General features: G+C 42.1%; 1 protein-coding gene across 1 annotated transcript in view; it reads left to right on the top strand.

The window, feature by feature from the left end:
* The first annotated feature begins 252 nt into the window (after positions 1-252).
* LOC120058135 (rho GTPase-activating protein 6-like) overlaps positions 253-12639 on the top strand; it is an 81964-nt gene continuing 69577 nt past the window's right edge. The window contains exons 1-2 of the mRNA XM_039006605.1: positions 253-413; positions 624-738. Of these exons, the coding sequence (XP_038862533.1) occupies positions 253-413; positions 624-738 (276 nt within the window). The remainder of the gene's footprint in view (positions 414-623; positions 739-12639) is intronic.

Here is a 12639-nt window from a genome sequence, read left to right as displayed (position 1 = left end):
TGTTCCTGTAAATTCCGAGAAGGAAGAACTAACGAAGAACTAACAGAGTCAATGACTTCAGTCTGTGTGGTTTCTTGGTTGAACATCGGGTTCCTTATGGCGCGCAACAGGTAGCCAGTATAACTGTGAGAACGGAATACATTGCATGATGTTTATTCAAGGTAACATCTAATCTCCGATCGCTTTAATGAACTCGATATTTACAAGTAGGATCATCTGTGGAACGTTGAGAATAGCCTACTGATATATGATATGTCCGCGCAAGGGTTGCTGAGCAGCGTTTTCTCATGCTCCTCGCCAACATCCGAAACAATGTCCAAACGGAGACTGAGACAGACTAGAAGTTTGGATTCAACTTTGATAAGACACTATGGGATCGAAACGGATGGGACATCGGGTCAAACAGATCAAAAGTCGCTTTACCTAAGTGTAAATCATGGTCGTTACCTCCGAGCCTCAAGCGAAAGCCTCTCCAAACTGAATGCGCCACTCAATGCTGGGGCAAAACAATGTCAGTCAGCATCCTCAAGCCTGTCAATATATTTGGATACTTCTGGCCAATTCGACTACGATTCCAAGGCCACTAAAAGAAGCACGGCATGGGATTTACCTTTTCTTGTCAGGAGCCCCCATACTTCAACCGGAAGCTCAAGCACTTTATTTTCACCTAGAAAGTGGCTTCAAAAGAAGCCATCTCCACCATCCATCCCTCAATCATACGCTGTATGGAAATCCGAGGTAAGTAAGTGTTAAAATTCCACTTTTGTTGTTGTTGATGATGATGCTGTTGGTGATCATGATCATATTACTGTTGTTCAAACTGTCCAATTCCGGTCAATTTCCCAAAATTCCCAGTTTTTCCAGAAATCCTGGTTGGAATATTCCCGGAATATTGCAGAAAGAAGGAATCCTCCAACCGGGATTCATGGAAAACCTAGGTATTTTGGGAAAATTACCAGATTTTTGCAACCCTATGTAGACTTCATGTTGTACAGCCTGGTCTCATAGACTAGACGTAACATAGTAAAGGTAAATCGAAAACACTCAAATTAGTATGATATGTTATGTTTGTTGTGGTTATGTAACCGATGTGAAATGGCTAGCTAGTTAGCGGTGGTGCGCGCTAGCAGCCTTTCAGTCGGTGACGTCACTTGCTCTGAGACCTTGAAGTAGTGGTTCCCCTTGCTCTGCAAGGGCCGTGGCTTTTGTGGAGCGATGGGTTATGATGCTTCGTGGGTGACTGTTGTTGATGTGTGCAGAGGGTCCCTGTTTCGCGCCCGGGTCGAGGCGAGGGGACGGACTAAAGTTATACTGTTACATTGATGCTGTTGACCCGGATCACTGGTTGCTGCGGAAAAGGAGGAGGTCGAAAGGGGGGTGAATGTAACCGATGTGAAATGGCTAGCTAGTTAGCGGTGGTGCGCGCTAGCAGCCTTTCAGCCTTTCAACCCTTTAACCTGACTCTTAACCTTAAACCCTAACCCCTAGCATAGCTAACGTTAGCCAGCTAGCTAACGTTAGCCACAACAAATTAGAATTCGTAACATATCATAGGTTTTGCAAATTGTAACATATCATACGAATAGTAATTCATAACATATCATACTAAATGGAGTGTCCCAGATTTACATACAGTACTATACGAAATGCTCTGAGACCAGGTTGGGCTGTATTACACAATAATAATCAAATTAAGGAAGCTTAGTTAATTAGTAAAGCTGATGATGATGATTGAAGGTGGTGGTGAAAGTAGTAGCATTTGTAGTAGTATGGTGGCAAGACCACAGTTTAACAGTGTGACAGTGTCAGTTGTCAACATGCAAAAACATGTAATTTAGAGTCATGACTCATGAGTAATAGTTATTACTATTACTCATGGCTGCCTAAGTATGATTCCCAATCAGAGACAACGATAGACAGCTCTCCCTGATTGAGAACCATACCCGGCCAAAACATAGAAATAAAAAAACATAGAATGCCCACCCCACATCACACCCTGACCTAATCAAATAGAGAAATAAAACGGCTCTCTAAGGTCAGGGCGTGACAGTAACTATAGCTATAGAAGCATATATAAATGTATAGTAGCTGTAGCTTATAGAAACCTATAGAAGCCTGTAGAAGCTATAGCCTATAGAAACCCACAGAAGCCTATAGCAGCTATAGCTTAGCCTGGTTGTCAGTCTGTGTCAGAAGCTGATGATGGTGATTGAAGGTGGTGGTGAAAGTAGTAGCATTTGTAGTAGTATGGTGGCAAGACTACAGTTTAACAGTGTGACAGTGTCAGTTGTCAACATGCAAAAACATGTATTTAGAGTCATGACTCATGAGTAATAGTTACACCTGTTGACCTCAAATTTCACATCGAACTTTCAAATGCATATTGGTTAGTCTCTGAAATACGGAACAATGTCACAAATGAGCAAGAGGATATAAATTAGGCGTACAGCATGATGTCACTGGCACATTTCTGTCTATCTTCCGCAGAAGGATAGGCAATATCAAAATCCTTCAGCCTATAGAAGCATAGAGTAACTATAGCCTTTATAAGCATATGGTAGCTGTAGCCTATAGAAGCATATAGTAACTATAGCCTATAGAAGCATAGAGTAACTATAGCCTATATAAGCACATGGTAACTATAGCCTATAGAAGCCTATGGTAGCTGTAGCCTATAGAAGCATATAGTAACTATAGCTTTAGAAGCATAGAGTAACTATAGCTTTAGAAGCATAGAGTAACTATAGCCTATAGAAGCATAGAGTAACTATAGCCTATAGAAGCATAGAGTAACTATAGCTTTAGAAGCATAGAGTAACTATAGCCTATAGAAGCATAGAGTATCTATAGCCTCTAGAAGCATAGAGTAACTATAGCCTCTAGAAGCATAGAGTAACTATAGCCTATAGAAGCATAGAGTAACTATAGCCTATATAAGCACATGGTAACTATAGCCTATAGAAGCCTATGGTAGCTGTAGCCTATAGAAGCATAGAGTAACTATAGCCTCTAGAAGCATAGAGTAACTATAGCCTCTAGAAGCATAGAGTAACTATAGCCTCTAGAAGCATAGAGTAACTATAGCCTCTAGAAGCATAGAGTAACTATAGCCTCTAGAAGCATAGAGTAACTATAGCCTATAGAAGCATAGAGTATCTATAGCCTATAGAAGCATATAGTAACTATAGCCTATAGAAGCATATAGTAACTATAGCTTTAGAAGCATAGAGTAACGATAGCTTTAGAAGCATAGAGTAACTATAGCCTATAGAAGCATAGAGTAACTATAGCCTATAGAAGCATATAGTAACGATAGCTTTAGAAGCATAGAGTAACTATAGCCTATAGAAGCATATCGTAACTATAGCCTATAGAAGCATAGAGTAACTATAGCCTATAGAAGCATATAGTAACTATAGCTATAGAAGCATATAGTAACTATAGCTATAGAAGCATATAGTAACTATAGCTTTAGAAGCATAGAGTAACTATAGCTTTAGAAGCATATAGTAACTATAGCATTTAGAAGCTGTAGCTATAGCCTATAGAAGCCTATAGAAATCTATAGCTATAGCCTATAGAAACATATAGAAATCTGTAGCATCTATAGCTTAGCCTGGGTGCCAGTCTGTTTTAGCCCTCTTGTCAACTCCTTATTGAATTGTCTTGACAATGACAATGGATTAGGCCTAGGGATAAGCACAAACAGATCTGGGACCAGGCTAGCTGTAGCTACCCTTTGAATAAATCTGGAGGCAATCTTGCTTTATAAAACGAACAAACATACAAGCAAAGCTCTTAATCTACTTGTAGATACAGTATCAGTCAAAAGTTTGGACAAATAAAATGTTATTGGTCACATACACATGGTTAGCAGATGTTAATGCGAGTGTAGCGAAATGCTTGTGCTTTTAGTTCCGACCATGCAGTAATATCTAACAAGTAATCTAACAATTTCACAACAACTACCTTATACACACAAGTGTAAAGGAATGAATAAGAATATGTACATGTAATTATATGGATGAGCGATGGCCGAACGGCATAGGCAAGATGCAGTAGATGGTATAGAGTACAGTATATACATATGAGATGAGTAATGTAGGGAATGTAAACATTATATAAAGTGGCATTGTTTAAAGTGACTAGTGATACATTGATTACATCCAATTTTTAATTATTAAAGTGGCTAGAGATTTGAGTCAGTATGTTTGCAGCAGAAACTCAATGTTAGTGATGGATGTTTAACAGTCTGATGGTCTTGAGATAGAAGCTGTTTTTCAGTCTCTCGGTCCATGCTTTGATGCACCTGTACTGACCTCGCCTTCTGAATGATAACGGGGTGAACAGGCAGAAGCTCGGGAGGTTGTTGTCATTGATGATCTTTTTGGCCTTCTTGTGACATCGGGTGGTGTAGGTGTCCTGTAGGGCAGGTAGTTTGCCCCCGGTGATGCGTTGTGCAGACCTCACTACCCTCTGGAGAGCCTTACGGTTGTGGGCGGAGCAGTTGCCATACCAGGCGGTAATACAGCCCAACAGGATGCTCTCGATTGTGCATCTGTAAAAGTTTGTGAGTGTTTTTGGTGACAGGCCAAATTTCTTCAGCCTCCTGAGGTTCGCTGTCTTCACAACGCTGTCTGTGTGGGTGGACCAATTCAGTTTGTCCGTGATGTGTACGCCAAGGAACTTAAAACCTTCCACCTTCTCCACTACTGTCCCGTCGATGTGGATAGGGGGTGCTCCCTCTGCTGTTTCCTGAAGTCCATGATCATCTCCTTTGTTTTGTTGACGTTGAGTGTGAGGTTATTTACCTGACACCACACTCCGAGGGCCCTCACCTCCTCCCTGTAGGCCGTCTCGTTGTTGTTGGTAATCAAGCCTACCACTGTAGTTTCGTCTGCAAACTTGATGATTGAGTTGGAGGCGTGCATGGCCACGCAGTCATGGCTGAACAGGGAGTACAGGAGAGGGCTGAGAACGCATCCTTGTGGGGCCCCTGTGTTGAGGATCAGCGGGGTGGAGATGTTGTTTCCTACCCTCACCACCTGGGGGCGTCCCGTCAGAAAGTCCAGGACCCAGTTGCACAGGGCGGGGTCGGGACCCAGGGTCTCGAGCTTAATGACGAGTTTGGAGGGTACTATGGTGTCAAATGCTGAGCTGTAGTCGATGAACAGCATTCTTATATAGGTATCCCTCTTTTCCAGGTGGGTTGGGGCAGTGTGCAGTGTGAATGCGATTGCGTCGTCTGTGGACCTATTGGGATGGTAAGTAAATTGGAGTGGGTCTAGGGTGTCAGGTAGGGTGGAGGTGATATGATCCTTGACTAGTCTCTCAAAGCACTTAATGTTGACGGAAGTGAGTGCTATGGGGCAATAGTCGTTTAGCTCAGTTACCTTAGCTTTCTTGGGAACAGGAACAATGGTGGCCCTCTTGAAGCATGTGGGAACAGCAGACTGGGATAGGGATTGATTGAATATGTCCGTAAACACACCAGCCAGCTGGTCTGCGCATGCTCTGAGGACGCGGCTAGGGATGCCGTCTGGGCCGGCAGCCTTGCGAGGGTTAACACGTTTAAATGTTTTTACTCACGTTGGCTGTGGTGAAGGAGAGCCCGCAGGTTTTGGTAGTGGGACGTGTCTGTGGCACTGTGTTTTCCTCAAAGCGAGCAAAGAAGGGTTTTTCTTTATTTTACTATTATCTACGTTGCAGAATAATAGTGAACAAAACTATGAAATAACACATAAGGAATCATGTCGTAACAAAAAAGGGTTTAACAAATCAAAATATATTTTATATTTGATATTCTTCAAAGTAGCATCCCTTTGCCTTGATGACAGCTTTGCACACTCTTGGCATTCTCTCAACCAGCTTCATGAGGTATTCACCTGGAATGCATTTCTATTAACAGGTGTGCCTTGTTAAAAGTTCATTTGTGGAATTTCATTCCTTCTTAATGTGTTTGAGTCAAGCAGTTGTGTTGTGACAAGGTAGGGGGGTATACAGAAGATGGCCCTATTTGGTAAAATACCAAGTCTATATTATGGCAAGAACAGCTCAAGTAAGCAAAGAGAAATGACAGTCCATCATTACTTTAAGACATGAAGGTCAGTCAATCCGGAAAATTGCAAGAACTTTTAAAGTTTCTTCAAGTGCAGCCGCAAAAACCATCAAGCGCTATGATGAAACTGGCTCTCTTGAGGACCGCCACATTAAAGGAAGACTCAGAGTTACCTCTACTGCAGAGGATACGTTCGTTGGAGTTACCAGCCTCAGAAATTGCAGCCCAAATAAATGCTCTACAGAGTTCAAGTAACAGACACATCAACTGTTCAGAGGAGACTGCGTGAATCAGGCCTCCATGGTCGAATTCCTGCAAATAAATCACTACTAAAGGACACCAATAAGAAGAAGAGACTTGCTTGGGCCAAGAAACACGCACAATGGACATTAGACCGGTGGAAATCTGTCCTTTGGTCTGATGAGTCCAAATGTGAGATTTTTGGTTCCAACCGCTGTGTCTCTGTGAGACGCAGAGTAGGTGAACGGATGGTCTCTGCATGTGTGGTTCCCACCGTGAAGCATGGAGGAGGAGGTGTGATGGTGTGGGGGTGCTTTGCTGGTGACACTGTCAGTGATTTATTTAGAATTCAGGGCACAATTAACCAGCATGGCTACCACAGCATTCTGCAGCGATTTTCAATCCCATCTGGTTTGCGCTTATTGGGACTATCATTTGTTTTTCAACAGGACAATGACCCAACACACCTTCAGGCTGTGTAAGGGCTATTTCACCAAGAAGGAGAGTGATGGAGTGCTGCATCAGGTGATCTGGCCTCTACAATCACCCGTCCTCAACCAAAATGAAATGGTTTGGGATGGGTTGGACCACAGAGTGAAGGAAAAGCAACCAACAAGTGCCCAGCATATGTGGGAGCTCCTTCAAGACTGTTGGAAAAGCATTCCAGGTCTAGCTGGTTGAGAGAATGCCAAGAGTGTGCAATGCTATCATGAAGGCAAAGGGTGGCTACTTTGAAGAATCTAAAATCTAAAATATATTTTGGTTTGTTTAACACTTTTTTGGTTACTACATGATTCCATTTGTGTTATTTCATAGTTTTGATGTGTTGACTATTATTCTGCAATGTAGAAAATAGTACAAATAAACAAAAACCCTTGAATGAGTAGGTGTGTCCAAACTTTTGACTTGTACTGTATATCAGAGATCAAAATGATCTTTCTCCAGGATTTGGCGGTGTGATTACAGCTCTGTCTGAGTAGTTTTGCAGAAGAGACTAAGAGAGGGACTCTTGTCCCTGTGGACTGTATGTCCTGTTTTTAGATAAACAGAACTATGTGTTTATAGAAAACCTTTCATCTAAGGCAGCAGGGCCATTTCCTCTTCAATGCATTCAAACAATGTGGTCAGTTAGAATGACCGGTCAGAATCAACAGAACTTTTTGAATGGTGGATTACACAAATACATACATTTATAGGAACACCTGTGTTAAATGTAAAGGCCTATTATTCTTGGGAGCTCAAAGTGACTGAGTCTGCTATTATGGTAGGTGTTAGACTATACTAGGGCTCCCCAACTGACAGGTGAATTTATTTGGCACCCCAAGTTTTTTTTCTTTTTAATTGTTTGACCTGAAAGACTATAAAAACATCAGCACGTCAACTCCAAGTGATTTTAATTTAGGGATTCAGTTCCAAAGTATTCCCATGCATAATAGAGAGCATCACTACTCTGGACGCTTCTGAATTAGAATATGTGGACAACTACAAATACCTAGGTGTCTGGTTAGACTGTAAACTCTCCTTCCAGACTCACATTAAACATCTCCAATCCAAAATTAAATCTATAATCGGCTTCCTATTTCGCAACAAAGCATCCTTCACTCATGCTGCCAAACATACCCTCGTAAAACTGACCATCCTCCGGATCCTCGACTTCGGCGATGTCATTTACAAAATAGCCTCCAACACTCTACTCAACAAATTGGATGCAGTCTATCACAGTGCCATCCGTTTTGTCACCAAAGCCCCATATACTACCCACCACTGCAACCTGTACGCTCTCATTGGCTGGCCCTCGCTTCATACTCGTCGCCAAACCCACTGGCTCCAGGTCATCTACAAGTCTCTGCTAGGTAAAGCCCCGCCTTATCTCAGCTCACTGGTCACCATAGCAGCACCTACCCGTAGCACGTGCTCCAGCAGGTATATCTCACTGGTCACCCCCAAAGCCAATTCTTCCTTTGGCCGCCTTTCCTTCCAGTTCTCTGCTGCCAATGACTGGAACGAACTGCAAAAATCACTGAAGCAGGAGACTCTTACCTCCCTCACCAGCTTTAAGCTCCAGCTGTCTGAGAAGCTCACAGATCACTGCACCTGTACATAGCCCATCTGTAAATAGCCCATCCAACTACCTCATCCCCATACTGTATTTATTTATTTATCTTGCTCCTTTGCACCCCTGTATCTCTTTTTTCTTTTTTTTCTTTTTTAGAATGTAGAGAACATTTTTTTATGTCAACTTTTATAGCCAGGAATGTGTCTTGAAACACAGAGCAGGTTTGGTGTCAGTTACTGCATGTTGTTTCCATTTCAGTACGGTTACTGTGTTTGCATATTGCTGCACTTTAAATACTTAATGTAATCAGAGTGTCTCCGTTATCATTATATAAAGTGTGGAGTTGTTGCATATGTGGATACATTTTCGGTATAAAAGGGGGGGGGGGGGGGTGCTTGTGAGTTTTTGTTGTGGACTGCATCGCCTCTTGAGTCCAATCCCATTACAAGGATATAGACACTCACTAAACACCTGACTCTATGGATTCACACACACACGCACACGTACACACACACACACACACACACACACACACACACACACACACACACACACACACACACACACACACACACACACACACACACACACACACACACACACACACACACACACACACACACCCCATATTGTGTCTCATCTCTATAAAAAATGCTAGTAAGGAGATGTCTAGGAGGTCTAATGTTGCAGTAGAGGTGGGTCTGAAGCCCCCAATCCGTTTTCTCTCCTATTGCTCTACCTAAATTCTGAAGTTTCAAGCAGATGTAGTCCTCGTTGGCATAATCAGGACAAGCTGCATTCCTGGGGCCAGGGCAGTGTGGGATCATTCACCCCTCCCCATGCCGGTTCACTCCTTCCTAATAAGTCAACTTGTTGAGCAGTTTCAAAAGTTCAGCTATGCATACAGCTTTTTTTTATCCATCTCAACATACCTCAGTAGCAACATCTAAAGTCGAATGTTGCTACTGTAGTAATTGCAGTCTTACTACACAAGTTTAAGAGCAATTGTATGTAAATTGTTACAGCATTAGATTGTTTCTATGTGTTTCAATAAGGAGGCCCCTTACAAAAAAATTATCCACATGAAAAAAAGAATGTGAAAAAACATGGTTTTTGGGACACGTGTGAACACACACATCACGTGACATTTTCTTTATATCTGAAAGTGAGAATTTCACATGTGAACTTGCAATTCACACATGTGAAACTGCATATCTGATTTTCACATGTGAACATTTTTAACATGTGAAACTGCAAATGTTATTCTCCTCACATGTGAAAGGTGGTGTTAATATGTGAACTCTAAATGTAATGCCTGTGAAAATATGGTTTCAACATGTGAAAACAGCTATTTCACATGTGAAACTGCACATTTGGCATGTGTTTTTTTGGGGTGGACATGCAGTTCACAGATGCATGCAGTAGGTATCCTTTGCTCCAAAGTGTGGTGGAGCCAATGCACTCAAACAATATGGTACTGTCGATAGCCCACCCTCTCTCACCCATTCTTGCACATCTGTGTGTCTGTTTGCATTGTCTCCTTCAATCTGGCAGTTCTTAAAACTGGGCCTAGTAACTGTTAGCAGATACAGAGTAAGAGTTATAAATATCTTATTGCAGATGAGTCAGAAAAGCCAAATCCCTGTGACTACTCTGCCTGGAGTAATGTGTTGTTTCTTCTTCGTTGACCTTTTTACTGCAGCTCTGGCATTTCATTTCCTGTCATTTCTGCAAAGAAACTATTATAATTGGTTAACTTTGGTTTGGCACGAACTTTGGTAAGCGACAGGATAGCGAGCTCATTCCCCTCAAGTCTTGGTAGCTTTTGGAAATCCTAAGATCCGTCGTGATTTAACTTTGATAACTTGGAAGTCACAAAGCGAGGAATTTCTGTGATGGTGTAAATTAGCAATATCATCTACACACTTATTTACCTCCAAACAAAATATCCAGAGGCAATACCAGTCTATAGTTGTAGCAACGGTCATCAATAGGATTTAAAAACAATTCTAATAACTGCAACAATTGGATAAAGGATGAAGATACTCCAAACTTTTATACTTTTTAAAAAATTCATCAGATATTGACTGAATTATAGCACAGATAATGGAGTTCGGGGATTTTTGTGGTTATTCAGGTATTCAATGTATCGTCAAATGTAACTTTCTTTTTCTTAGAATGCACTCATATATATATATTTTTTTTAATCTAATGGTATCAGCATTTTTTTTTAATACACTGAGTATACCAAACATTAGGAACACCTTCTGAATATTTCCTAATACGTTCCTTTTCCCTCAGAACAAACAGCCTCCATTGGGCGGGGCATGGACTCTGCCAGGTGTCGAAAGCGTTACACAGTGATTCTGGCCCATGTTGCCTCCAATGCTTCCCACAGATGTGTCAAGTTGGCTCAATAAGGGATCATAGCTTTAACCTGGATTCACCTGGTCAGTCTACTCTATGTCATGGAAAGAGCAGGTGTTCTTAATGTTTTGTATACTCAGTGTATTTTCTGTTAAAATACAGAAAATTCTATCTGCCTTATTTGCTGCAACCACCAAACACTTTCTCTGTCTAGACCTACCTGCACTCACCTGCGTTGTCTAGACTGCCTCCTTAGTTACTGTTGTTGTCACTTTCTGTTGCATCATTCAACAATCGTGTCAATAGCAGCATACCCCCAGATAAAAAATCAACACATACTTTACATTGTTTGCGAGATCAGACATATTACTGTAATGCGAGTGTTCATTTTCAGAAGTTGCTTTCATCTAATTTGTAAACACTTCGACTGTATTAAATTAACTTTTTACAATTCCACAAACAAATGAACACCCATCAGAATAAAGTGATCTTTTAAAAAGTTTATTTTCAATTATTTAACCTTGGCTAGTCAGTTAAGAACAAATTCTTAATTACAATGACGGCATACACTGGCCAAACCTGGGCAACGCTTGGCCGCCCTGTGGGACTCCCAATCACGGCCAGTTGTGATACAGCCTGGATTTGAACCAGGATGACTGTAGTGACGCCTCAAGCACTGAGATGCAGTGCCTTAGACCACTGCACCACTCGGGTCACTCCTCTTTCTTGGGATGTAAGTGTCGAGATTATGCATTACATCCCAGGCTAAGCGTTCTCATAGATGCAACGGAAAGACAATGTATTCCATTGAGACCATTTCAGCCATTACCCGGGGTGTGTTTGACAGGTCATTACAAACATTTCCACGGTCATAATGTTAACGGGGGAAAAAATGACTGGCACAAGCAAGAGTATGAAAGAGTTCCAAGGAGTAAAATTAAATCTATCAATACAGCAAGATTTAAGTGCCAAGTGGATTCTGCGCCACTCAAACACAGGATGTGTAGATGACTGAAAAAGTCAGATCCTCAGGTTGGCAGAGCATTCATGTTGCAAATAGCGGCATGTCCTGTTTAGAGATGGTCCCCTTTTGACCCTGGATTTAAATAGCCGACGTTGTAAGAATGTGGTGTTGGGACGTGAATGTGAAGAAGGTCCTTTGCATGAGTTTGCCTAGTTTGCCATTGAGTTTTGTTCGACAGGCCGGTGAAACAAAGGAATAGGTCGGTCAAGGGAAGCATGGATTTTGTGGGAACGGTGGAGTGTAAAAAAGGCCACAGAGACAAATGGGAAACACAGGAACTTTGGTTATGAGTGTGGGGACTTACTGCCTCTACCTCAGCTGCAGACAGTCTTATGTTTCAGCTGTGAGGAAGGGAAGGTGAAAAAGAGGAAGAAGGTGTTGAAGAGAATGAGGAAAGCAGATGTTGAATTTGATGAAGATGGCGATAGAAAGGGAAATGGGGGAGGGGGCAAGTACAAACAGAGTGAGCAGTACGCCAGGTCGAGTTCCAGAGGTGAAAGGGAAGTGATTGAGGGCGAGTGGAAGGTGTGGTGAAGAGCTCGGAACCCGAGCCTGGCATCAATGGACATGATAAAGAAGAATCTGGTCCAGTAGGAGTGACATTTTTGGAGAAAGTGGTTCCTTGACTTTTTGGCAGATCCATTTGTGGTTTCAGGGTGTGAAAGGAGTAGGGGACAGTTGAGTCAGTAAAGGTACCCTCTAGTGGACGTGGGATATTTGTGTGTTTCTTCCGCACAGAGGGAGCGGGAGCTCCGTGTCACGCAACTCGGGACCAAGATCGATTTCTTAATTTGCTCTTAGGAACAGGACACAATTGAAAGGAGTGATTACTGGGGTAGCGGTAAATGTGAAAGTGGACCAACTGAAGGGAAAGATTCCCGGTGTTTGTCATGC

Source organism: Salvelinus namaycush, chromosome 13 (genome assembly GCF_016432855.1).
Source record: "Salvelinus namaycush isolate Seneca chromosome 13, SaNama_1.0, whole genome shotgun sequence".
Taxonomy (NCBI): domain Eukaryota; kingdom Metazoa; phylum Chordata; class Actinopteri; order Salmoniformes; family Salmonidae; genus Salvelinus; species Salvelinus namaycush.
Note: the sequence above shows the minus strand (reverse complement) of the source record. Positions and strands in the feature narration are given on the sequence as shown.